At 45.8% G+C, this 27,335-nt stretch overlaps 3 protein-coding genes across 7 annotated transcripts in view; 1 reads left to right on the top strand and 2 right to left on the bottom strand.

Annotated features, from left to right (window-relative positions):
• DCAF1 (DDB1 and CUL4 associated factor 1) overlaps positions 1–10,899 on the top strand; it is a 112,117-nt gene extending 101,218 nt beyond the window's left edge. For all 5 annotated transcript variants that reach the window (XM_042861764.2, XM_005285282.5, XM_042861762.2 and 2 more), the window contains 2 exons: positions 3,347–3,602; positions 9,963–10,899. In XM_042861764.2, the coding sequence (XP_042717698.1) occupies positions 3,347–3,602; positions 9,963–10,021 (315 nt within the window). In that variant the 3' untranslated portion in view covers positions 10,022–10,899. The remainder of the gene's footprint in view (positions 1–3,346; positions 3,603–9,962) is intronic.
• Positions 10,900–14,807: 3,908 nt separating this feature from the next.
• Positions 14,808–18,739, bottom strand: RBM15B (RNA binding motif protein 15B). The gene has a single exon (XM_005315598.4). It carries the CDS (start codon positions 17,775–17,777, stop codon positions 15,072–15,074), a length of 2,706 nt encoding a protein of 901 aa, XP_005315655.2. The 5' UTR covers positions 17,778–18,739; the 3' UTR covers positions 14,808–15,071.
• A 12-nt stretch (positions 18,740–18,751) lies between these two features.
• Positions 18,752–27,279, bottom strand: MANF (mesencephalic astrocyte derived neurotrophic factor). The gene is made up of 4 exons (XM_005285283.4): positions 27,034–27,279; positions 24,172–24,299; positions 22,977–23,118; positions 18,752–19,184 (listed from the first exon to the last, which is right to left on the bottom strand). The coding sequence occupies exons 1-4, from the start codon at positions 27,119–27,121 to the stop codon at positions 19,000–19,002; spliced, it is 543 nt and encodes a 180-aa protein (XP_005285340.1). The 5' UTR covers positions 27,122–27,279; the 3' UTR covers positions 18,752–18,999.
• Positions 27,280–27,335: the final 56 nt, after the last annotated feature.

Here is a 27,335-nt window from a genome sequence, read left to right as displayed (position 1 = left end):
CATTGATGCAATTCTATAACTCCATGTACTCTTAATTTTTATCTTTTTTATTATTAGAAAAGGTTGTGTGACTCATTACTTATTTACTAGATGATTTTGTTTACTCATGTTTTGTGTAAAGCTGCATTTGGATGGAAATTGGAATTCAATTAAAAATGCACAAAACCAGCATTTTAAAATTGTTTTTTAGTTAAATAAAACAACCCTAAATGTATTGGATGCATAAGAAAAAACGAAGTTTATTAAAGCATATTTTGCATTTAAAACTGATTTGTTAAACAATGGAAGTATATACTGTAGTTAGTGAATTGACTGATGGTTTCTCATCATGGTGGGCCAGATATTCAAAGGTATTTTAGTGCCTAAAAGTGGCAATAGATTTCTAGTGCGAGTTTCAAAAATGCTTAAACAGATTAGATACCTAACTCCTATTGAAAACAATTGGAATTGAAATCAGTAGAAGTTGGGTGCTTTAGAATAACATACTAGGCGCCTGTCTGCGTCTAGGTGCCTAAATACCCTTGAAAATCTGGTCTCTTGGTTTTAGAATTAGTAAAGCTCATCTTCTGCTATTTGGTTTTTATTCATAGATTTGAAGAGTAAAACAAGCTTTCCTGCTTTTTCAGCTCCCAATTATCATCTCAATTTTGAACTAGCTCAGGGGTAGGCAACCTATGGCACGGGTGCCGAAGGTGGCACACGAGCTGATTTTCAGTGGCATTCACACTGCCCGGTTAGGTACCTGGCCACTGGTCCAGGGGGCTCTGCATTTTAATTTAATTTTTAATGAAGCTTCTTAAACATTTTAAAAACCTTATTTACTTTACATACAACAACAGTTTAGTTATATATTATAGACTTATAGAAAGAGACCTTCTATAAATGTTAAAATGTATTACTGGCACGCAAAACCTTAAATGAGAGTGAATAAATGAAGACTCGGCACACCTAGGGTTACCATACGTCCGGTTTTTCCTGGACATGTCCGACTTTTCGGCAATCAACCCCCCGTCCGGGGGGAATTGCCAAAAAGCCGAACATGTTCGGGAAAATGCCGGCCGAGCACTTCCCCTCCCGCGGCGGCTCTGCTCCTCCCCTGACTCTTCGGCTCTGTTTAAGAGCTGAGCGCTACGGGCTTTGGGCAGCCCCCATGCCTCTGGACCCTGCGCCGCCGGAGCCCGGGAGGGGAAGTGCCCGGCCGGCGGCTGGGGTCCGGAGGCAAGGGGGCTGCCCGAAGCCCAAGCGCTACCGGCTTCATGGTTTGCCGGGCAGCCTCCAGACCCTGCGCCCCCGGCTGGGCGCTTCCCCTCCCGGGCTCCAGCTGCGCTGGGGAAGCGCCGGCCGGGGGCGCAGGGTCTGGGGGCTGCCCGGCAAACCGTGAAGCCGGTAGCGCTCTGGCAGCCCTTTTCGTGTGGCTGGGAGTGGGAGGGAGGAGGGGGCGGAGTTTGGGCGGGGAAGGGGCGGAGTTGGGGCGGGGCCAGGGCCCCGTGGAGGGTCCTCTTTTTTTATTTGTTAAATATGGTAACCCTAGGCACACCACTTCTGAAAGGTTGCCAACCCCTGAACTAGCTCAAATGAATTAAAAAATAAATCTGTCCACCCGCCAGCTAAACTGAAACCAAAAGTAATTAAGGTTAATTCTGCACAGCAAACCAAAAGTACTTTTGGAAAAATGTAAATATTAGCATTCATTCAGTTGTAAAGGTTGACAATAATATAGTACATGACGTGACATATTTATAAAAGTCAAGTTGACCTCAAAAATTAGATATTCCCCCCTGATTCTATACATACATATTAAAGCCGCACCTTTTAACTCATTGAAATTGAAGGAGGGCTTATTGATATAGCATATTGTTTTTTTTATTTATTTAAATGATTTTAATAGTTTATAGTAAATTTAGGCCTTTACCTAGGTTATTTCAAACTGAATTTTAAACAGGTTGATTTTGAAAAAGAAAAATGTATTTAAATAAACTAGATTTTTTTAAAATCATTTTTTTCTTTATTATTAACATCTATTTTTATCCATCCGATTTTAAATTATGTAAATACTTCCAGTGAGTGAGAGACATACTTTGGAGGCCTTTCATGAATCTAAAAATAATAGAGCTCACTGGATGGATAGAATGTCAGGGCTTGCTGCTATTCCTAACTTTCCAGCTGTGGACGGTAAGCTCAGTACCCCTTTATGCTGTGGATGCACATGCTTTGGAGAACATTTACCTACTACTTTTAGTCATAATACCATTTGTATGTATGTGTATTAGACAGACTTAAAAAAAAAAAAGTGGTGTGGTGGGAGCAAAGAAGATGGGGCTTCTCTTCCCTTAGCATAATTCTGAAAATGAAACCAACCAAAATCTGTCAATGCCACAAGAAAGAGGCAGGGTTGAGTATCTGTCTCTGATGCGTTTGTCAAATATTCCCCAGCTGCTTTATAATCTTGCAAGGTGTGTCCCATATACCCCCTCAGACTCCATGGTTCAGGGAGGTACTTTTCCTGCCATGTGAAAATATTCCATCGGAGAAGAGGGGTGTGGGTGGGTGTGATATATGTGCAAGAATACTAAAAGGGGACTGAAATTCAGAGACTTGTTGGTGCAGCTGGTATCCTCTCAGTTGTGTGTAAGGATCACTGAGTGCTACCATTCGCCTCATCCCACTCATAAAACCATGCTTATACCAGAAATGGCATTCAGGCTGGAAAGGGTTTAATTTATGGAATAAGAAATTCAATCACTAAACAAACTAAAATTCCGATGGATTGTTTTCTCCTCTTTAAGCTGTTCATTCAGCACACTGGTAGAATGGAGACTCCGATTCACAGTGTAAATTTCAGTAGTGAGACTGCTGAGCCACTTTAAAAGAATTTATAATCTGAGGATTGAATGGCTCGTGGTTTGGTAATGGGATAATAGAGATTTTCACTGGACCTCAAATCTCATCCTGGTCAGCAGTGACCAATTCCAGTTTCTCTGACTGAATTAGTGGTCTCAGACCAATTGTGAAGGAACAGCTGTCTGTGTAAGCCTGGCATGAGGCCAGGGATTGTATCGAGCTGGGGCTGAACTATGTGCCTCTGCAGATCCGTGTGAGGCATGTTGGCAAGTAACATCGTGGGGCGGAGGCGTGCGATGTTACTACCTTTTGTTATACCTGTTTTATGGGTAACAAGGACTTCTCCAGGACTGTCAATCTAGCATCTATCGTGATTTAAGGGTGAAGACGGTAGAGTTTACAAATAATGTTGGGTGACCTTTAGTTTGGGGAGGTATGCATTTCCCTCAGTAGAGTCCCCATATACTTTTGCATGTCCTAATGGGCTCTTTTGCTGTCGCTGCAGGAGGAAGAAGAACAAGAGGAAGAGGATGATGATGAAGACGATGATGATACAGATGACCTTGATGAACTAGACACTGACCAGCTGCTGGAGGCCGAGCTGGAGGAGGATGAGAACAATGAGAATGCTGGTGAGGATGGAGACAATGATTTCGCTCCCTCTGATGATGAGGAGCTTGCCAACTTGCTGGAAGAGGGGGATGAAGGTGAAGATGAGGATTCTGATGCAGATGAGGAAGTTGAGCTGATCCTTGGTGATAGTAAGTATACTTCTAACCTGGTGGTCATAGGTGGTCCCATCCCCACAAATATGAAAAAGATAAATTTTCCCTCTGGAAAAATTGATTTCTCTCCTTCCCTCCCTGGATGAAAGGCACTGGTCCCCCCACTCAATCAGCTTTAGGCCTCCCAAAGAGCTTCAATGGTAAATACCAACCATGGTCTGAGGGAACCACCTTTGTTAGGTCTAGGAAGGAAATTGTTTCCATCTTTATTCCCAGATACACTTGAGAGAATTTAAAAGCAAGTTTTGCAACTCTGTGTGAAGGATTGTTATATGTATGCTCACAAATCCTGCTCTCCAGTGGGACGCAGACCACTATGTAACTTCTCTCCTCTCCTCTGCTTTGTTTATACCCTCATGGAAATGGGAAGCCATTTTTTTCCTTGCTAGTTTGAGCCTTTTCCATTTGGCTGATGTACTTTCACCTTCTGCAGTTACTTAGAGAATAACCCAGCATGGCGTTTCTCAGCTTGCTTCTTCGTTGCCCCTGACCGTTCCAATGCTAACCTAGCTCTGCGCATAAGGTTGAAGTTGTTCTCCCTCCTGGTTTGGAAAAACAGAGACTTCATTTAAAAGAAAAATAAATACATAACGGCTCTGGAGTTTGTCTAGCACTTCAATTTTGAAAATGCTTAACAATCAAGAGAGGATGACCTTGTGGTTAAGGTGGCACTGGATTGAGACTCAAGAGATCTGAGTTCTGTTGCCCCCTCTTCCACAGATTTCCTGTGTGATCTTAGGGTATTCACTTAGTGTCTCTGTGCTGCAGTTCCCCATCTGTCAAATGAGCATAGTAGCACTGTCCTACCTTACATGTGTGTTGAAGATGAATGATGTTTGAGGTACTAAAATATTGCAGTGATGGGGCTGGATGGGAACTGAGATGGAAACCTGACCTCTCTGGTGGCAGGTTGGAAGGCTTTGAGTGGCAATTTTCAGTTTCTGAGCTGGTATAGCCTTCTACACTAAGTTCAGAGTCACTCTCACTGGCAGACTCATCCATGCTCTTCTTCTGTTTCGTTGTAGTGCAGCCCTGCTCCTCTGTGATCAGACTCATGAATTTGGGGGTAATGTCCCCTCAGGTCTCCAGAGATTTTCTTATATGTATGTCAGTCAGTCCGCTGTTCTCTTGAAGGTGGTAGGTATTTTGTCCAAACAGGACATTTGCATAGCTCTAATTAAAAATGAATTGCACTTTAATAGATACTTAGCGGTATTATTTTGTGAGAGTGCGTTCGAACAGGCCTATGACAGGTCCCTTAACTGAAACTAAAGGAAATCTCAGTTTAGGAGTCACCGGCGCCAGGAAGAGAAGTGACTAAAACTTGGTCCTGCAGGGCCTTTTCACCACTTTCTGGCCCTTCTGCCAGAGGGGGAGACTGGCATTCTGTGCTGCATCTACCTTACCCCACTTACTTTACTGTTGGAGGAAAGACAAAGTCCTGTGGGGCTGCCTCTGGCCTGTCCACTAACTCTGTGTTCCTGCTTCCTCTGATGGGGCTACAGGCCTGCTGTGAGCACTCAGCAGCTGTGTGGGGAAGACCCAGTGGGAATGGTAAGGAAGCCACAAGAACCTGACATCTCTGTACTTTGGCTTGTAAGGACGCAAGGGGAATGGGTATTGAGGAAGGAGTTGAGTACTGGTAGGTAGCAGACACTGGTGGGAAGGAGAGGGAAGGTTACACAGAAATGGGTGAAATTTTGTGCACTTGAAAAGGAGCTCATTTTAACTTGACTGTCTTTAAAAACCTCTGCATTTGCAAGTCAATTGGCTCTTAGTTCCGATAAATGGCTGTAATGTGTACGTGTGCCATTTACATCAATCTGTGATTGAGTCTCGGTAGAAGGGGAGGCGGCTGCAGCAGAGAATAAGTGATCGTCTGATATCCAGGCAATGTGAGTACACCTTTCCTGCTCACAACTTTACCTGTTTGAATACTGAATCACAGAGATCACTAGTTGGCTCCAAAATCTCAAATGGGCACCGAGCATTTAGACTTGATACCTAAAGTATTAGAAACTACTCGGTCTACAGCACTGAGCAGCACACAGAAAACTCCAGGCTTATATGGGAAAGACAAAGCCGAGGCTTCCATTAGAGAGGCCAGCGGGTAACAGGTCTGACACTTAAGGGCAATAGTTAAAGTAATCATCCAACTCCTGATGCTCGAGGGAATTAGACACACCTCACCACTCATTCCTGAGCAGCCTGCAGTTTATAGAAGGGGAAGGGGGTGAATGTAGAGAGGTGAGGGGTGGGGCATTACTAATATGGCAAATGGGCATGTAATATCAAGTTTATTCTGGGGTTTTAGATCTAGATTTGGACTGGTGGTTTGAGGTTGTCAACCCTGCAGTGAAATTGCAGCCTGTGAACACTGGGGGTGGGGGTGTGTGTGACCCCTTTCCAATGGGCACATTGGGGGGGAAACAGGCTGGCACTCATCTATGCTCCACCAGAGCACTGCCCATGACTGGTTCCCACCCCATCACATGTCCCCTCCCAGCTATCCCCCACCCCATCTCCTTGTTGCCCACTTCATTTTTTGGTGTAGTAGAAAATAGGGAGGAGGTAGAAAGGAAGCAGAGGAAATGGGGGTCCAGGAATTGCTGATCCCATCCCTGCGTATGTGGTGGCCTGGACCATGGGGAGGGAGGAGGAGCAGCTGCAGCAGTTGGCTGGCTCTCTTCTTGCTCTGGCTCCCCAGTTTTGAATGGTGCCTCGCTAGCCATGCCAGCTAAAGTTGGGGTAGGATGGAAGCAGGTTTGGCAGTAGGGTGCATACTGGCTCTGTACATACATAGCTATTATGGACATAGTGCTCCTAAGGACAGCTTTGCAGAAAGACAGCACTATGGGGTGCTCTTGTTCAGAAGCTAGCCAGAGTGGTTTGTGGGGTAATTCCTTTAGGCTTTTCCCCACTGCCATCAGTCACAAAGGCTACATAAGTCACCAGGCTAAAGGGACTTGTCACAGCTCCACCTGGCCCAAGTTCCAAGCCTCTGCCAAAGGGGTCATTTATGAGTAGCATCAGCACCTCTTGCACTGAGTGCGTTGCCTGCTCAGAAGTTGCTGAGCAGGTGCCCTGTGATTTTGGGCTATTTGAGACTCCACTTTGAACTTGTATAGCTGCAGCTAGCCCTCCGAGATGGCTGTGAAGTTCCCCTGCATCTTTGGAGTCTCTAGCTAGGAATGGAACTCTCAGCCATGCTCTGGTCAGGCTGCACTTGTATGGTTAGCTGGGTCCTGTGGCGGCTCTTCTTTTTGGACTCAGCTTTGTCAGGCTGGTGTGGTCCAGGTCCAGCATGCATCTTGTACTTACCGAATCATAATCTTCTCCTCTGCCTTCCCTGAGGCTGCAGTCATGTCTTACAAGTTCCCAGCCGTGGGGAGACCAGTGAGCCTCAGAGACTCTGATCCTTGTATTCACTGCTTAGAGTCCAATCTTGAGATGCACTATCCAATGTATAGCACTTTGCTTCTCCTCCCCTGCCCCCCAGTGGTACTGGCCCTCTGAGCTTCTTACTGGCCATACTAGTATTTCTTGACAACCCTCCCTAAGCTTGGCACAGTTAGTATGCCCATGTACAGTGTGGGGACATAATAATTAAAGGAACAATGAAAACAGGGAAGTGAGTGACCCCGGTACACATGTCCCGGGCAGGGAGGGGTTGCCTTTTCAGGAATGACCTGTGAAAACATTTAAAATGTGAAGATGTTCCTCTCAGCCTCACGCATCACTTGGGTTGGAGGGGATCCGCACAAAGCAGCTTGAAGCTTGGCCTTTCTGGACTAGGGCAATTTCTGCACCCACTGGGGTTCTTGCAGAAGCTCGTTTCATTGTCTGAGTCACTAGGATGTCCTTATGAAAATGCTCCTAGGAAATCTGGGGCTATCTCCCCCTGGTAATGCCCTACAGAAAGCAGCTGAGCAGGACTTCTGATCCAGGCCCTGGGAAGAACCCTCTTGCTGACGGGCTGAACTTGGGTATCTGCAAGAAAAGTGTCTGATTAAAATGAGCATTTCTGTCCCGCTTGCTGGTGACTGGGAACTCACAGCAGAATAACTTGCTTTTCAGTGTTGGGCTGAGCTGTGAACTGCTATTCTAACACCTGGAACAGTGACTGCCAAGCTAGTACGTGAGCTCTCTCCAGGCATATGTATTTGCAGATTTAAGGGTTTGTGTTGCGAGAACAGTCAGCGTTTGAATTGAAGAGCCTTACATGACCCAGTGAAGCATTGTGCTCTCCCTCATGGCAGTTATAACAGGTCTGTGTGGTCTCACTTGGGTAGTGTGAGAACAGTTGACAAGATAAGTGCTTTGTAAACGTCTTGAAAGGTTCTGTGCTGTCTGGCCAGTGGAGTGATAGAGGTGGTACACCTGAGGCATACATTGGATTCTTAAGGACATGGCTGAAGGCTGATCAGCCAAGAAATTCTTTCCTCATGAGATCAGGATGCCTCTCTCTCATTCAGTTCCCACCTGCTAGTAATAAATAACTTCTTTTCTGCCTCTTTTCCTCTCCATGTTTTCTGGACTCTTCAGATCTGTTGTCCCTCCTCTTTCCCCATGTAACCTAGTTGCTATTTTACAGCAGCACTTTGTGGCTCAGCTCCCATTGCATTGCCATAGCTACTGCTCTCCTAGGCTTTACAATAGAGGCTGAGACTTGATTGGCTGGTGGGTCACAGCTGAAAGGGCAGCCAAGCATTTTGGGCAGGGACACTGGAACTTCAACTTTCCTTCAGCTCCCCTGACTTTTCAGCCCAGCAACTGCTGTCCCTTGCCCCGCCCCATGGCAGAACATGCAGCTGGATTGACTTGTACTTTCCCTTGAAACTTCTGAGATGTGTTTGCAGCTGGTTCTCCTGAAGTGGTCAGAGATCTTGGCCCAGCCTGGCCACAGAAATCAGCAGCACTGGAGAGTTGCTATAAACATTTCCTCTGGATAAATCGGGACCATGGAAATAGCTCCCAGATAATCTTTTTAAGCAAAAGGAAAAGTTGAAAGGAGTCCAGCTGCAAGTACTCCATCTGGGCTGGAGGAGACAACACAGCATTGAGTTGTCTGGGCAGTGAGCTTGTGATACTGGATAGTTCAGACTATAAAATATTTCTTTGACTAACTTTTGCCAACCCATTTTTCCTACCTATATTAAAGGTACCTACAAAGGGGGAAAAACAGGCTTGTGGCCTGAGCTGCTTCCCCCCCCCCCTTTTTTTTTTTTTAAAGGCCTAAAAGGTTTGTCACCTTTTTTATGAGGCTTTGCTTACCCTGGAAGGCTCTCTGGAGAGCTCATGAAATGTAAGAGAAATCCTAAGAAGCTGAGGGGAGAGTGAGTTTTGGTTATTCTTTAAAACTGCTTTTAACACCTAGTTAACTATAGCACTCAACAAATACTTAGGAGAAAGGCCATCTTTGTTAAATATTCAGTAACCATGTCACTTCAGCTAGGGCCTGAGAACTCATGGTCTGTGGCTCTGCCACTTTATAGTCCCCTGCAGCACAGCTGAGACTTGACTTTCCTGTTTAAAGTTAAAGCAAGTGATTGTGGGGCGGGGGGGTGGAACTTTTGGCAAATACTTTCATGTCTTCATTCTGCCTCACAAAGCTAAAAAGGGCAAAAGCCCTGTTTTTAGAAATCCTCTGCAGGTCACCTTTAATGAGTGCTGTGCTGCTATTTCATTGTGAAGTGCTTTGTGGGAGGTGCTATAAATGATGGTGTAAGTATAATGAATTATTGACTTTCCTCACTAATGAGGTCCCAGCAGTGCCCTGCCTGGAAAGGCAACAACTGTTCAATAAGAACGTAGCTTTTGGTGTCTAGTTTGCTACATAATGAACTATAACTTATGCAGAGCCCACACATCCAAGGTAGGATGTCGTTTCTTGAAATAATGTGTGGGATAACTGTGTTGCAAAACCACATCCCAGCAACATGAAGTTATGTCATTTATATGTTCCCAATAAGTTGTGCAAAGAGTTGACATAGGAGTAACCTCCTGGTGGAAAGTTCCAGCCCCACTTGTGCAAGGGAGTTCCGTCAACTTACATGAATTATACTAGGTAAAATTGCACCAGTCCCTTTGATCCACTAAAACCCTAGTGCGCACTCACCTTACGCCAGTTGACTTGCTGGCCTGAAATACAATTACAGGCTGTGTCTCTAGCTGCTAATGCTAAGGAGTTCATTGGTCTGTGATCAGTTTGCTTGAGCAGGTGGTGGTAGTCTCTTGTAACTGACTGATGCAGAACAGGCTCCATTACTTAGCTGGCCTGACATCTGCATTTTTTCCACATACACCAAACAAATAAACCATGTGTCCCCTTTCCAGCTGACAGCTCAGATAACTCTGACTTGGAAGACGACATAATCTTGTCTCTGAATGAGTGAGGAGTGACCACCACGCAGGGTGTTGGCAGCAGGAGAAGTTCCCTTCCCAGAAGACAAGAGACCAACCCGGAAGCAATTTCTGAGCACCCCTTGGGACATCCAATGAACTCCAGCCCAGCAGTTGTGTTGGTTTGGGTCAGATCGAGGCGCTTGAATAAACAGACCAGGGGTTAGGCCTCTTTCTCTCTGCCTTTTTTTTTTTTTTTTAATTTTTAATTTTAGGCTGAGATGAGACTCTCCTCTCCACGGAAACGTCTGAAGCTATTTCAGAATATATTTTCTTTGTACAAAGTTCTTTCCTAAAGAACAAAAATAGTTTTATATAAAACCAAAAAAAGGAAGAAAAAAAAAAAGAAAAAAAAAAAAAAGGCAGGTGTTATAGTAAAAAGGGTCTGAACTTTGTATCAATCTAGTATCTTGTTACCACGGGTCAGGTTTTGGGGGAGAAAAATGGTTTAAAATTAACAAAAGGGGCATTTTTACTGAGAGTACTAAATGAAATAAGAGGATCATGGTTTCTAAAATTGCTGAGAATTGAGAATTTTTTTTTTAAACAGCTGTTGCCATCTGCTGCTAGCTTGTGTATGTGTCACCTGCCTTTAGGGAAAAGCCCAAGGGGGTAACTGAACCTCCAGCCTGTTTTAAGCAGAGGTTCTTGCTGTGACAGCAGCCAGAGGGGGAGGCTGACACCCTGGTATTCATGGAGACAAGGGGCTCTGGGATTGCAGTTTGGGCCCTTTTTCCCCCCTTGTGATTCAAGTTTTTTTAATCTTTTTTTCTCCCTTTCAAACCCTCTGTGGAAACTGCAAATTGAAGGCCTTTCTTTAATGTAAAGTGTATTTATTAAAAAAATAAAATACAAGTCCTGTCTCTACGAATGGCTGTGAGCTGTACCCATGTTTTCCCCCTCAGACCTGCCCAAATAGTATTTGGCAGCACAGTATCTCCCAAGACACCCCAACAAGCAGCCATCTGTGGGAGAAATGACTGAGTTGCAACACAAAGGACAAGGTAAATCAGGTGGGAGGAAGAAGCAGTGCTGCAATTACAAAGAACTGTTAACTCAAAACATGTTCAGTTCTGTGACAGAACTTGTCCTTCACTCACTCAAGGCTGCCCACCAGAGGTGTGCCTTGGACATCCCTGGCAACTCTTCCAGGTTCCTCATTTTACAAGGTTAAATCAAAACAACTATTTACTGATTAACAGCATACTTGGTCTGCCTTGAAACAAAACTCTTACTGCTTTACTACTGTGATTTAAGATATACCTGAACATTTATTACACTGGTTATGGGCACTAAATAAATGGTTTTGTAGTGGGGTTAACACGAGAGAGGAAGAGATCATGTTATCTATGCAGGCTGGATGACAGATAAGTCAAATGAGGTGCTGTTGTTTTTGAGACCGCAAGGGCCCCACCTTAAAAATCACCTAGGTTAGGTGCCTTGTGGCTTTCATTACAGAGAGCAAAACTAAGTTCACCTTCACATCAAATTCCAAGCCCTAACAAAGCCCACTACATACAGCCTGGTGCTCAAAAAACATGCCACCACTTGGCTGAAAACATCTCTCTTCTGAAAACTTTTACACCTTTCTTAACTTACCCTGGTGGGTTGCTCTCTTGTCTATTCCTAGAATTCAGAATGGGAAGTTTGCACAAAAAGAATGATGTTGAGTAGAGAGCAAGGAAGCCCAGTGAGTTTCTTCCTCCTCAGTTCAAGCCTCAGGCAGAGTCAGGCCAGCACTACCCTGAGTAGAGTGTTTTTAACCACAAGGGGAGATGGCCTTTACTCTCTGCCCACCCTCCCAGAGTGGTACTTCCCTCCAACAGTTGCTAATTCACTTTGTCTACCCCAGAGAAATTAACCATTAAAAAAGATCCCTACACAAGACTGTTTCAAACAGGTTACATGCATGTAACCTGTCTACAGTGCCACTTCAGCTGGGGGGGATTGCTGGTCTAACAGCACGAGTAGTACATAAATGCATCAAGGGTTTTTTTGAAATGTCCCACAGGGAGCAGTGCCAGGATATTTACCTGAGGGGCATTGCAATAAGTGGTTTAGCGCATGGACATATTGAACAGTTTGTGCTCTAAGTCAGCTCTATCCTACCAACCTAATTCTCCAGTAGAGCAAGACAGCCTGGTTGAACTGATTTCTAGGCTCTCTTCCCAGGGTACTGTCCCCCAAAATGGCCACTGAACTGCTCTTAAAACCAGTACAAAATCCTAGTGTAGACAAGGCAGAACCATTTTTACCACCACGCTGCTGTTCAGCATTTACTAAAACAGCAACAAAAAAGTTCACTGCTGGAGCTATGTCTACACTACACTTCCCACTGCTAGTTTTAGAGTAGGTGGGAATTGTTTTGGTGTCTTTCCCCATTGCAGAGACTGGCTTACATTTTCCTTCTGCCCCAAAAATCTCATCTATTCACAAAGGTCAGGCAGGATTCACATTTGTCAAGACCCATGCTTTTGTGGCCCTGTATGTATCTAAAAGACACTATAGGTATCTAAAAGTCTCCTACACTCAATGAGATGTTAAGATCACATGACATTACCACCTGTTGCACCTCCCTAGGCTGGGCTTACCTAGTGCTGCCATCCTCTCGTTGCATCTTCACAGAGGCCCTGCCGTGAAGAAAGGGTTCTCGTAGCTGGAAAAAAGTGTCATAGACCTAGCAGCACCCATGTGCTATTACTTGCTTGTCAGTACATTCCCCATGCCTTATCTACTGTGAAGTCTTTGGGGCAAGGACCTTGGCCTCATTTTTCTGCACCTAGCATACATTTGATGCTAGACAGATAATAGGCACCTGTTTTTATAGTAACTTTAGATGTCTGAATATTCATGACACCAGGGGCACAACCATATCCTGGGAATGATGGACTCCATTCATAAACACTCACCCACATTGAACAGAAACCCATTCAGGAAGCAACAGTACAAGGCTAAAGCGCTAATAATCTGAAGTTCTAATTACTATTTACTTGGGCCTTGGCATTGCAGAGCTCAAGTAACATTTTTCTGGCTTTGGCCTCAGGGAATCATCTGTCTCTGGAACCTTCCAACTCGGATCATATAACAAGCAGTCATTGCCACTCAACCGAAGAAGCAGTAGCAACTAGAATTCACAGCACTAGGCAGTAAAAGATTCAGTTCACAACTGCACTTTCAATACACAGGATGTTTGTGACAAAAGCTAGAGTTGCTCTCTAACACTGACCATGTGGAATATTTAATAGCAGTTGGTTTCAAAAAAACAAACGTAACACTTCAAGATGCTGATAGCTTACATAAGGAACCATCAACACTACAGGACTTGGCCACAACACAGTTAAAAAACTGAAAGCCCTAGTCAATCCAGCTAGCCTCTAACTTTTAGACATGTTGTTGTACTTGGGGGGGGGGCATTATTATGGAACCCTCATTATTAAACTCACCCAGTAGCTCTATTTTAATATTATTGCAGTATTAAATAAAAGCAACAAATTGTTTACATTATTGAAACAAGCAACTGACAATGCACCAACACTGCTGTTCCTCGTCTGAAACTGTGCAGGATAAATGGGCTTTATTAGTGTGAATTAACCTCCCCCTTACATAGCTTCTGCCACCAGTCAAATGAGCGTATTAGCTCACAGCAGTTTTAAAAGGGTCTTTGGCAACTTTCTGCCACTGAGTGTCTGGCTCACACCCACATGTGCAAAAGAGATGTTTGGATCCTCCAGCACTGTTGTTTTACAACAAAAAAAAAAGTCTGAAAATTCAAAGAAACTGCTAAATTTAGGTTTTTTTTTTTTTTTAAATCCTAGAAACTCTTCTCGAAGACTGCTAAAGGCTACCAGCATTATAAAATAATGTAACTGTGTGGCTCTTAAATCAAGTTTGGAATGGTTAACCCCCATCATTAAGATACTGAGAAATTAGAGAGGCAAATGGCCTAGCTCCTGTCAGACAACCACCTCACAGACTACCAGAAGGAACCGCCCCTTCTTCAATTCCAATTTTCATTCCTTCTTTATGCTCTTACTGTGGCAGGATGTCCCAGGATCTTAGGAAAATTATCTCTTAGTACATAATTATGTTTTTAAACAGCCAAAGGTATTTTTTCCTCCTTTAGAATCCTGCAAACAATTTAACTTTGGACAAGGTTAACTGCCATGGTTTTGCCAGATAGTTGAGCTCTGCACTATACAAAAGGGCATCTGCAGTGCAATAAAAACTAAGCTTGTGCCCTTTATTTGTTTATGTATTACAGAGGCCCAAGAGGGTTCTCTCTCCAAAGAGGAAAGGTGGGATTTTTTTTTTTCCCTTCCCCACCCTTAAAAATTATCAGGAATGTCAAGACTTGTCTACCTATATTTTGTTGAAGCTTCTTGGTCAGTCCTTGTGACCTTTTATAAGCAGCATTTTGCTCTCAAGTGTTAAATAGCTGTTTAAAAAAAAAAATTAAAACTATGAATAAAAGTCACTTTGATCAGGATTCACTTCCTTGGAACTTATCTACCTCTATCAAATATTGAAGAATTAGCAGAAAAGTGTCAAGACTCAAATTTATAATATACAAAGCAAGCAGGCCAAGAACATGAAGTGACATTTCAGTGTCTCTCATATATCATAAAGAAGTCTTCCCCAATCTTCCAGGGCACCTGGAAAGAGGTAGGGGAAATATAGGTCTGAGAAACTGGAAAGGGAGGAGGCATCATCTTTTAGCTCTTGGGGGGGACAGGGAACCAGCCCCTCGTAAGCCCATAAAAACCAAGATACTGCACAAGATTAAAAATCCATCAGTGAACAAGGCTTTACTGACAACTTTCCATACAGTTAAAAAATAAAAATACAGAACACAGTGGACAGTGTCACATATTAAAAAATGAATAAAATTGGATCTATTCAAATGGTATTAAAATTAAATTGGAAACTAAAAATCTTACAGTTTTGTTTAAGGTTTACTGGGCTTCCACCAAAATGATCGGCCTTAAAAACAACTGGGTTGTGACACACACAAAGAAAACATGGAATCTGAAGAGACGGTGTGGGCTAGGCAGTGTCTTTGACTATAACTATCACCATATGTTCTTCTTCTAACTTTCCCAATGTCCTTAGTGCTGACTGGAGGTACTGCTGAGAGAATTCACAGGGAGGGAAAGCATAAAGCATGCCTGTGCTGTCTCTGCACTTCGCCCCTCCCACAGGCAGGCTGATCACCCCAGCAGCCTGCTTCTGTTTCAAGTAGGAGACTAGATTCCTGAGAAGCCTTCGCTGCAAGCCAGGCTCCACAACAGGAAAGGTCCCCTCAGCCCCTACCCCTCCTTGGGTGGCTTGGGTAGCCAGTAGCACAGCATAACCATTAGGACTGCCTTGTTTGATACGGCGAGTTACTTCATCCAGCTTGGGCTGGTCAAGCCGAAGTCTTTGAGCAATCTTGAGCTGTGTTAACTTTCCACCAGATGAATGGTCTTTAAGGAGCCCATTGATGACACCTAGGTCTCCCTCCAGGATGTGCATAGACGTGGGGAAGCAGCTATTTTTTAACACAAGAAGCCCGTTCCAAGCAAGTTGCAGCGTTTGAGCGAATTCTGATAAGTTCTTTACTTTTTTGGTCTCAGATTTTGGCTCCTCGTGAGTTTTTGATTCCGATTCACCAGTTCGATGATTGCGTTCGCTGTCCCTTTTTTTAGGCTGAGGAACATCAGAAGTTTCACGATGGGGTTTCTCCTCAGACACGTGCCGGTTGTTCTGAAGGGAGTTACTCTGGTCTCTCTCTGTGCCAGACTCCGTAGTGTTGTTCTCTTTGCGAACCCTGTCTGGGCTGCGATCTAAAACTAGCCCACTGGCCTTTGTCCTGCCTCTGTCCTCGTAAGGCGAATGAGCAGTCCTTCCTCGGTCACTGGAAAGGCTCCGGCGTTTCCGTCTTTCTTCCCAAGGCTTGGGCACGCTGCGGTCACTGTCACTACCCCAACGTTCTCCGCTGCGGCTACGCACGGATCGGCCGTAGCTCTCCAAGTTATTTCTGCGTTCAGCATTTTTGGCAGGGCTAGCCCAGTCTGCCTCTGCAAAGCTCCTGTCTCTGTCCGAGTACAGGAGATGTGGAGGAGTCCTATCTCTCACCCTTAAGTCTTGCTCTAGGCTTCTGTGCCTGCTATATCCATCAGGTAACAGCTCATAGTGCACTGGGAGTGGTGCAGGCTGGTACTGCTGGGGGTATCTTGTCTCTTCAGCTTTGGCAAAATCCACTCTAAGTCTCCTCTCTGGTCCACCCAAGGGGAAGCCCCTCATCTGCGCACAGGCAGCCTGGGCAGCATCCAGGCTTTCATACTGAATATAGGCAAAGCTATCCCCCTTCACATAGTCAATAGTCCTGATGCTACCAAAGCGATCAAACTCCCTAGCAAGGGCAGCCAGGGAGGTACTTGGTCCAAGGCCGCCTACCCAGAGTCGAGTAGTAGGGTTGGCTTTACCATAGCCAATTTTGATGGGGTTCCTGCCAACAACCCGGCCAGACATGGCGACCTTAGCCCGATGGGCCATGTCCAAGTTCTGGAACTTGAGGAACGCATAGGCCCCACCTTGGCCTCGAGCAGGGCGCTTGATCACCACCTCCTCAATGATGCCATACTTCTCAAAAGCACGTCTCAGCTCCACCTCTGAGACGTTATGATCTAAGTTCCCAATGAACAGGTTCCGGGTGGCTCTCTGGTCATCCTCTGGCATCAGGTCTTCCTCAGCCACTATGGGGTAGCCATAGGGTCGGCCACGCTCATCATACAGCCCATAGTAATCCAGCGCCCTCTCCCGCTCCCGGGAGAGCCCAAGGGCAGCAGCCTCCAAGGCAAAGGCTGCAGCCGCAGCATGAGCATGCCGGGGCCTTGGCTCCCTCAATAAAGGGCTGGCAACAGGTGAGAGCGACCTCTGCTTATACTGGTAGGTGCTGTGGATGGGTGGCAAGTAGCCCAGAGGCTCTGGGGAGGGCACAGGTGGGGGTGTGCGGCTCCTGCGACCCCCACGCAGATACACAGGCTCCACCTTGAGGGGACGATCGTACAGAAGAAGCTGCCGGGCCCGGGCGTGTCTGCGGGCATCGCGGGCGTCCCCCGGGTGCCGGAAGTTGACATAGGCGACACGGCCGAGCTCAGGCGTGTGGGAAAGCTTCACACTGATGTCGCCAGCACCCCCACTCGCAAAGCGCTGGAACTGGCGGAAGAGCCCATCCTCCAGCAGCTGGTCAGGCAGTGCTGCACTCAGCCCACTCACCAGCAACGTCTTGTACTCGCAGGAGCCGGGCGGCTCCACCACCAGCCCTGGCGAGCCCCCCAGCGGGGCCAATAGCAGGGAGGGTGCTGCCCCCGGGGGGGGGCCCGCCAGCAGCAGTGACGGGGCCACCACGGCCCCCGGGAGGGCCTTGGCCTTGGGGACCCCCAGCGCCCGGGACGACGACGAGGAGGTGGAGGGGGGGGCGGCCTGGCTGCTGCGGGCGCTGGAGGCCGAGCCGCTCCCCGCCGTGCGGTGGTTGGAGTCGCTGCCTCCGGCCCGCTCGTCACCGCGGTGGCTGCGGGAGCTGGAGGCGCCGCTGCCACCACCGGGCGGGAGCTTGTCCCGGCTACTACGGGAGGCGCCCGAGCTCCGGTGCGGGCCCCGCCGGCTGCTGCTTTCCCGTTCTCGCTCCCGGGGCCGCTTGGCGGCGGCGGCGGCTCGGCCTCCTCCCGCCCCGCCCGGGCTGGGGTCCCGCTCGCTGCCCCGCTTCATGGCTCCCGGACCCGCGGCTCAGGAGGCGCCTCCGGCGGCCGCCGCCATCTTGGACAAAAGGGAACGAAGGCGGCTCCGGAGTCCGGCCGCCGCGCCGCGCGGGCTACACGTCATCATTTTGCGCCCCGCCGCATGGTGGCGTCAGGGGTAATGGCGAGCGGGCGCCAAGGCACCTGTCACATGACAAGAGAGACCCTCCCGCCACCCACGCGGCCGGAGTCATGTGACAAGAAAGGACCAATAAAGAAGTGACAGTTACAGCTTCTCCCCGTCAGGGGACCAACGTGGAGGGCGCCGGCTTCGAGTGAGGGGAATTGGCGGTGGCCCGGCCCCGCACAGCGCCCCCTGCTACTCGAGATCAGCCAACAGTGCCAGGCCGCTATGGGGCTGAGACCAGGCCCCTTCCTGACGCGAGCGGCGTTGGCTCCTGCAAGCATCCTTGGGCCTTGCGTGGGACTATCTCTGCACCGGCCTGGAGGGAGGTGCTTCACCCCTACCCCACGCCTCCTCCTACAAGGGTCCAGGCCCCACTGCGTACATCACACCCTGCAGCACTGGACTAGGACACCCACACACCCATTAAAAACACTACAAATCCGGAGGCAGGGCTGGGGTAAAGCTGCATTTACACAAGCAGGCTCTGGTCTCACCCCTCTCAGCTGTCCTTGCCTCATACAGCACTAGAGGCGCAGTCTGTACCCTAACTGGAGTCTAGGACTCACAGTGAAGCTTGTGTAGGGTCTTGTATCACACCAAACTTCTAACACCCCCTGCAACCAGCCTTCAGCACAGAGTATGATTGCAGCTATGCAGGAGCTGGGAGGTATAGATGCCCACAGGGTTAGATAGGCTCAACTTTGTGCACTAGCACATCAGTGCTGCTATTTTTAGAAGACTAGCTTCAGCTGAACTATAGCCATACCTGCTTGTGATTTCCACTGAACTCCTTTCAACTCAGATGTTGTAGAAAAAGAGAAGATTTCTTTTTACTTTAATAAAAAAATCCCATACAGATTGTGATGTCCTAAACTAAACCAGAATCAGGAGAAATACAAACTAGAGACATGACATAACAGGGGTGTTGAATGAGCATTTCACAACTCCAACTGACAGCTTTGGGAGCCCAGTTAAATAAGTTACAAAAAAAGGCTTTATAAGAAACAAAACAGAGAGATTAATGTAGTTTGTACGAGGTGTTATATGACAGAGGCCACTACATTGGTCAGAGATCTGTCCGTGAACTGGCTGCCTTTGGTGCATATTTAGGCATCAGTTCATTGATTTTGCGAATATAGTCTGATTTTTCTGCACAGCCCTTGCATGTTTCACCCCAGTCATCTAGGATCTTCTTCAGTTCTTTCACTCTCAGTTTCTTCAGGTCCACAGTGCTCAGGTCAATCTGCTTGTCTAAAGAGTGAGAGAGAGGGGAACATCAGTTATTTTAAGTGAGCAATAACAAATTGATTAGAAGCTGTCAAAATTAACATCTTTCTTAAAGACACTTGGTTGGCTTGTTACCTTCACTGATTGAGTTGCTTGTGGTTAATGTCTTTCACTGGAGAAGGCCTACTCTTGTGGAGATTAAAGAGAATCCCTACCTCACTGAAATGAAATGAAATATAAAAACAGACAAAGGAGGGGGAGGGGAAAAAGGGAGATGAGGCTTAAACATAAGTACAAAGGATATTATTTTGCAATGAGGCACGGAAAGAAGGAGAATCGCAATCGAAGACAAACAAGGCTGAATTTCATGCACAAGGACTTGGAATCAGTGAAGAGACTGGCAGTGTCAGACTGATGCAGTCAGAGCAACAGGAAAACAAAGAATTATTTTGTATTTATTTATTTTTTAAGTACAACAGAAGCCGGAAGCCTGATGAACAGGAAGTGGGGCCACTAGATGATCAAGGTGCTAAAGGAGTACTCAAGAAAGACAAGGCTATTGTAGAGAAGCTAAATGAATTGTTTGCTGTGGTCTTCGCTACAGGGGATGAGCGACATTCCCACACCTGACCCATTCTTTGTAGGTGATAGATCTGAGGAATTTTCCCAGACTGAAATGTCAATAGAGGAGCTCTGGGAACAAACTGATAAATTAAACAGTAATAAGTCACCAGGATAAATGGTATCCACCCAAGAGTTCTGAAGGAACTCAAATATGGAAACTGCTGAACTGCGGTATGTATATCATTTAAGTCAGCCTCTGTACCAGATAACTGGAGTGGAGCTAATGTAATGTCTATTCTTTAAAAAAAGGCTCTAAAGGCAATTCTGACAACTATAGGCCAGGAAGCCTAACTTCAGTATCAGGCAAATTGTTTGAAACTATAGCAAAACACAAAATGATCAGACACCAAGATAAACATGGCATGTTGGGGAAGAGTCAACACTCCTTTTATAAAAGGGAAATCATGCCTCAACAATGTATTAGAATTAGTTGAGTGTGTCAACAAGCACATGGACAAGGGCGACCCAGTTGATATAGTGTCCCTGGCCTTTCAGAAAGCCTTTGACAAGGTCCCTCACCAAAGGCTCTTAAGCAAATTAAGCAGTCACAGGATACGAAGGAAGGGCCTTTCATAGATCAGTAACTAGTTAAAAGACAGGAAACTAAGGATAGGAATAAATGGTCAGTTTTCATAATGGAGAGAGGTAAATAGTAGGGTCCCTCATGGATATGTGCCGTTCAACATATTCAAAAGTGATCTGAAATAAGGTGTAAACAGTGAGGTGGCAAAATTTGCATATGATACAAAATTACACAAAATAATTAAGTCCAAAGCTGACTGCAAAAAGCTACTAACCCGGGTGACTAGGCAACAAAATGGCAGATGAAAATCAGTGTTGATAAATGCAAAGTAATGCACATTGGAGAACAATCTTAGCTATACATACAAAATGATGGGGTCTAAATTAGCTGTTACCAGAAAGATCTTAGAATCATCGTGAATAGCTCCCTCAAAACATCCTCTAAATGCACAGCGGCAGTCAAAAAAGGTAACAATGTTAGGAATCATTAGAAAGGGATAGATACTAAGACAAAAAATATCACGCCACTATGTAAATCGATGGGTATGTCCATACCTTGAATATTGCACGCAATTCTGTTGCCTCATCTCTCAAAAGATATATTAGAATTGGAAGAGGAGAGCAACAAAAATGATTATGGGTATGGAACAGCTTCCATATCAGGAGAGATTAAAAAGACTGGGACTGTTTCGCTTAGAAAAGAGATAAATACCAGGTAATAATAGAGGTCTATAAAATCATGAATGGTGTGAAGAAAGTGAACAAAGAAGTATCATTTACCTCTTTGACACAACACAAGAATTAGGAGTCACGCAGCAGGTTTAAAAACAAACATAAGGAAGTACTTGTCTATACAATGCAGAGTCAACCCGTGGAACTCTTTGCCATGGGATGCTGTGAATGCCAAAAGGATAACTGGCTTAAAAAAAGTTAATCAGGTAAATTCATGGAGGACAGGTCCATCAATGGCTATAAGACAAGAGGGTTGGGGATGCAACCCAGGTGTCCCTAACCATCCAACTGCCAGAGGCAGGGTCAGGATGACAGGAGATGGATCATTCAAAACAGCCCTGTGCTATTCACTCTCTCTGAAATATCTGGCACTGGCCACTGTCAGAGACAGGATACTGGGCTAGATGGACCATTGGTCTGACCCACTGTGGCCATTCTTATATTCAGCTGCTGAAGACTGGACCCAGTGAAGGGGAGAGAGTCTGGGACACCAGAAAGGTGGTGGTGGTTACAAGAGTTCAAGCAAGACAGAAACGAGGCAAGAATTAGGGTTTTGGCAGTAAGCACAGAAAGGAAAGGGCAGATTTTTATCTATTAGAGAGAAACATAAGATTTAGTGAAAGCCTGGATGTGAGGATTCAAGGGTAATCCCAGAGCTGTAAACTCTAATGATAAGAGAGGACAGTGGATTCTCCATCTCAAGAGGTAAAAGGAGAGGTTTTAGAAGGAAAGACAAGAGAAACGTGACAAATGGATCTTCTTAGTAAACAGACAAATATCCACGAGGAGACAGAACAAAAGAAAGATGTGGCCTGCACAGAAGAAGAGGTGGGTTTGAGAATCATCAAAATAGAGGTGATGAGAGAGTGGATAGGAATACTCAGAGAACAAGCACAGAAAAATGGAGCCCAAGGACAGACGCCTAGCAACTAAGATATTTCTGAAGGAGTGGCCAGCAAGGTAGAGATCACTTAGGAGAGGATAATCATGGAGGGCTGCGAGACTGACCATTAATTAGGCTTGGCAAGGAAGACCTCATTAAATGGACTGTCATGAGCAGTTTCAGTGGAGCAGAACTGGAAGCCTGACTTTTAGGGAATCAAGGAGGGACCATTTAAAAATGAAATAATCTCTTGTAAATGTCTTTGATAGGGTTTGGTAACAAGAAGCCCAATTGTATGTGGAGAGTTAGGCATCCACGAAAGAGATTCTCAGAAGCCAACAACCTGAGCAGGAAGCTGCCTAAAATGGCCAAGAACAAAATGAAGAGTGTGCTCTGAGCACCTCCTGGATTGGGCCCTGCAGGCAAGAGGGCAGGAGGTGGGGGCTGTCTTGTTTGAAAATCCTGGCAGGGCTTAGGCATGACCTAAGGCTCCATACAACTTGATAGCTGTCGGGCAGTATCAGGACTTAAGCAGAGTTAGGCAGCAGCTGAGCAGTGGTTTTGTGAACGTCAGTGGTGCTTAAATGTTGGACCTAGGCATCTAGAGAGGCAGTTAGGCACCCTCTAGCCGCAAGGGTCTGGGCTAATCCTGGGCATAAGCAATGCTGCACACTAGACAAACCCATGTCTGTGCAGGAACCCTCTGAGTTGGATTAGTGCCAGACACAGCAACTTTCACCTAATCACCCTATTAGGAGCTTCCAGGAACATTTACTACACATACTTGTGCTACGGCCTAACCATTCAAACATCTCTAATGGGGTCAGCTCAAGTTATCTGTCATAATACTTACTCTGCTGATCTTGCTGAAGAATTTAAGAGCAAGTGGCTTCACCTCATCAGCTTTCAAAAGAAGCCCACTTTAGGCTGTTTTAGATTAGAAACAGATCCATACAAGGGATCGGATGGCAAGTGCGTTATCTATCAGAACAAAGGTCCATACTGCAGAAAAATCCAGTCATTTAACTCCATAGCTAACGTCTCCCCAAACTCACCGTATTTTAGCTCACAGATCTGGCTGTCTTTCTTCTTCAGTTTCTCACAGACCTTTTCCACAGGGATGTGGTGACTCAGAGGTTTTGATACCTCATTAACCATTTTAGTGGCTGCATCGCTGGTGGCTCCAATGTAATAGCACTAGAGGGGTAGAAAGGAAAAGTATGAGGTGTCTAGTGATGCTGAGGGAAAAGAATCCTTTCAGAAGAATTCAGCTGGTTTTCTTGGGTGCTTCCTCCCTCCTCTGTGCCAGAGACCCTGAGCTTTCTGCCATACAAATCTCAGTCTTGCCATGATTTTATCTCAGAATTTGTTTCATCCAGAGGAGAGGACCAGCTGCTTTGGTTCAGATTTCTAGAGCAAGCAAAGTGAAGGGGGAACAGGAACCACAGCCCCACTTTCACTCCACCTCTTGGAAGCACCTCAGCTCCAGGGGAAGATTTATTTTCACTCATGAGGAACAGAGAGAACATGCCACCAAGAAATGGCTTATTTGGCCTTTTGTCATGCACATTTTTGACAGACTAGGTCGCATGGTTTTGCAGTTTCACATTTACTGGTACAGAATATTTCTCCGTGAGTCCTATTAGAGCCATGAGAAAAGCTGATTTCTCATTATGTTGATGTAGGTTGTCCTGGTACCCCCGAGTGACATTTTATCTGAGCTGGCCTGAAGGCAGAGTTTTCTCAGTTCAAGGACAACTTGTCTGAAGTACAATATGTCCCTGAGTATGTCTGACAAAGTCACTCCTAGTTCTCTTCAAAGATAGGGGAAGGCCTTTCTACTCGGGTCACTTCATTGTGAAAGCATTTTGGACTGCTTTCAATTAGCACTTCCTTTGCCATTTTTCAGTTCAAGGGTTGATAAGCATTATTATTTAATCATAGTTTGTACAACAATCTAGAGGCATCATCTAATGCTCAAGGGGTTCAGTAGAAAGTAAAATTTAATAAGAAAAACTCTCTCATGACAGTTCAATTACAGGCAGAAATGAGTTCAAGCAATAGGAAAATTGGTACCAATTTATTTATTTTATAGTGGAGAGGGATTGCACTCCTCCTCAAATCTTCCCTATATAGGCCTATACTGTATACACAACCATTCAGTGAGAGACTTTCCCAGTTTCTATCTACCTCCCAGGTGTTCTATGAATTATTCTGCAAAAGAGATAGTGATGGATCACTGTTACTTACCAGTCGGTTCTCTTTGCCTTTTGCTTCTTTGCAGGATTTCAAGAGTTCTTTTTCAACACTAGCTGGTGTGAACTCAACATCCTTGTCCTTTAAACTCTGGTAGAACCTTCCCAGGAATGTAACACACACTAAAGGGGGGAAAAAATGGGAAGAGATTCATAACATTTGCACTAACCTGGAAGTAGCACTTGGGGAGAACTATACGAAAACAAGAGAATGAAGGGGTTTGTGAATGAGGTTAGGACACTGCATTAGCGACCAAGAACCTATCCCCTTGGAGATGTACACATGACAATTACACCATAGTAAATCTTTCAGAGCATGAATGAGGACAGGTGACTCACATATTTATACACCTCACCTACCTTGTCTTGCTAATACTTAGAACAGAACAGAAACAGATCCACTGAGATCCCTGAGGAGAGATCCCATCAATGACATTCATGTACTGTACTGGAGGAGCAGCACAGATTCAGCTGAGGCAGTTGGTTCTCAACCTATTTACCATTGTGGGCCACATCCAATACTATGTTAGTGGTCCTGCAAATGTCACATGGACTGCAGCTCTGTGCTGATTGGCCATAGTTTGAGAACCACTGAGCTGTGGAAATACAATGCTAGCAACAAACAATAGAGGGAGCACTAAGCGGTGGGTGGGAAGAGCCAATTTAATGCCCAGGTTCTCTTATCCTTCCCTCCCAAAACAATAACTCAATGTCAATCTAAGCACTTTAATTATGCAAAACTATTCTGAAAATGACAGACTCTAAATAAATATGGCACTGTCGACTCCATGTTTATTGTCTCTCAGTATGTACAGATCAAGTCCACTCAGTTTACAAAAGGAAAAAATGCTTTGTTTAAGAATGTCAGCTTTGGAAACTCAACCTTGACCTCAACATCACCAGTATGAAAAATTCTGTGGGCCAAATGAGACCCTCAGCAGCACTCTTGCAATCCTGTTACTTTCAATGATGAGACAAGGTGCCCAACACTGACCCCATCTCTGGGGGTGGGGGAGGGAATGGCACAGGTTAGGGCTTCCATACGTTTTACTGATACCAGGAGAAGGGATCAACCAATCTCTATGGCCTTCAGCTACTTTTACACTCAATCCCAAAGTCAAGGGAGGGCATAAGAAGTTGGAAAATACAGGATCACCTATTTGAGCCCCACACAACCAAGAAGAAGTCTGCACTCCAAATATGTAACACTGGCAGAAAGCATAACCTGAACTAAATAGGTAGCTGAACTTTTTCTACATGCATAGCATCTTTTTTGGCCATTTCACATTACTTCTCCCACAGTGCTGTCCGCTGTTCTTGTGCTGTGGTCTAGTATTTGGATTCCAGGTGCTGCAGGGAATGATATTGGTGACTGAGTTACTCTTGAACCTGAGTTCCAGCATGGTGTTACAGGGCACTGGAGATGCCATCTTTCAGATGAGGTGAAAAAATTAATCCCCAATTAAAGAGACTATGGCATTTTTTGCAGCAGTAGTGGTGCAAAATTCCAGAACTGCAGGGAAATTCCAAATTGGATAACTACATCTTTAAAGTTCCCCTTAAAGTTTCATCTGCAGAATCTGTTCACTTCTTCACTTAAGAACTGTTGTGTAACTCTTCTGTGCTGTTAAGTAGTTTAAACCTAAGAGGCTGATGCATTTCAGTGGTGCACCAAGATCCCAGTGTATAGTTTGTATTATTAGCTGAACACTGGCACCCTTTAGCATAAACGGTACAATATATATTACCTGAACCGGAGTATAATGGTGACCAGTACTGTATGATTTCTATTGTGTTAGTCACCATGGTATCATTTATGCCATGTAAGGAGACAAAGTTTTTTAAAATTACATTTCACTTATCAGGTCAGGCTTGCAATTTACAAATACACTTGAACATAGTCAAGATTCACTTTCTCCTTTACTAACCTGCCAATATTCAGGTTCAGAATTCACTTCCTTAGCTAGGGAAGTTCTTCCATATCACAAAACCTTTCATCAGAACATTCCTCACCCTCCCTACTTTGCTTTATTTGGAGATTATCAGCTATTACAGAAAAAAACACCCTAAACCCAGGATAGAACAGAGAAATGAAGAACTGAGTATTAAATGGATCTTTAATGAAGGTGAGCTGTGAAATGAGAGCAATTAAAAAAAAAAAAAAAGCCAAGAGTGCAGAGTACTAAATATCACTATTAGGGACAGATTTTTAAAAGGTATTTAGACACCTGAAAATGGTCATCAAAATACCTTCAAAAATTTGGACCCTGGTCTCAAAATTGCTCTTCTCAAATGGGTGCACGTAAGAGAGAGTTGTAGTCCTGGCTTGATATCACTATGAGGCCCTCCACAGATCTTTCCAAAATCAGGACTCCCTCTTCCTGATATAAACAAGCAAAAGTTTTGGTTAAGTGTTTTAAAACAGGCTGACAGAGACAACAGAAAGCTACTATGAAGGACAAAGCTTAATTTTTGCTTTGTAGCTCAGGCAGGATACGTTCCAGACCCAACAGACAGTGACAAGAGGCAACTTCCCTTCGCTTTCTTGGGCTGCTCTTCACTAGGGCCTTTTCCCTCTGAGACTGCCAGGCACCTCAGGGAGCCCACCGGGCAGCCCCCTCCCGCCCGGGCAGCCCCTCCAGAAACCCCTTCCGGCCCAGGAGACCCCAGGCAGCTCAAGGACCCCTCCCCACACCAGGAGCCCCACTCCTCCCAGCCCCGCGCAGCGGCCGGTAGTCCGCCCACCGGCCGAGCGAGTCTCCGGTGAAGAGCAGCCCCACGAGGCCAAGGACTCGCCAGAGCCGGTGCCGCCATGCGCAGCCCCCCGGACAGGGACACCCGCCGGCACCTCGCTCACCCTCGCACTCCCCCTCCCGCAGGGCCCGGCTGCCGCCCGGGAGCAGGATCAGGGCCAGCGCCGCCCAGAGCCCGTTCGCCACCCGCATCCTGCCGCTGCACACCCGGCTTCCTCAGTAGCACACGCCGCTCTGCCAGACCCCTTCGCACCCGGTGCCTTGACAACATGCACCGCCCGTCCCCCACCCCATTGGGTGCTCCTAGCGCTTCCCTCACACGTCGAGCTCCCATTCGCCCACTCTTCCATAGGCCTCCACGCTCCCTTTCCCGATTGGTCGGTCCGCGGCCGAGACGGGAGAGTTG

This window comes from Chrysemys picta, chromosome 7 (genome assembly GCF_011386835.1).
Source record: "Chrysemys picta bellii isolate R12L10 chromosome 7, ASM1138683v2, whole genome shotgun sequence".
Classification (NCBI taxonomy): Eukaryota; Metazoa; Chordata; order Testudines; family Emydidae; genus Chrysemys; species Chrysemys picta.
The sequence above is the reverse complement of the archived record's forward strand: the minus strand, read 5'-3'. Positions and strand labels throughout refer to the sequence as shown.

Bases quoted from the DNA above. Each gene is read 5' to 3' on its own strand.
- RBM15B (XM_005315598.4), bottom strand. From the start codon at position 17,777: ATGAAGCGGGGCAGCGAGCGGGACCCCAGCCCGGGCGGGGCGGGAGGA.
- MANF (XM_005285283.4), bottom strand. From the start codon at position 27,121: ATGCGGGTGGCGAACGGGCTCTGGGCGGCGCTGGCCCTGATCCTGCTC. The intron at 24,300-27,033 runs GTGAGCGAGGTG...TCCCCCCTTTAG, and splicing joins GCGGGAGGGGGAGTGCGAGG to TGTGTGTTACATTCCTGGGA. The intron at 19,185-22,976 runs GTGAGTTTGGGG...CTCACTCTTTAG, and splicing joins GATCTGTGAGCTAAAATACG to ACAAGCAGATTGACCTGAGC.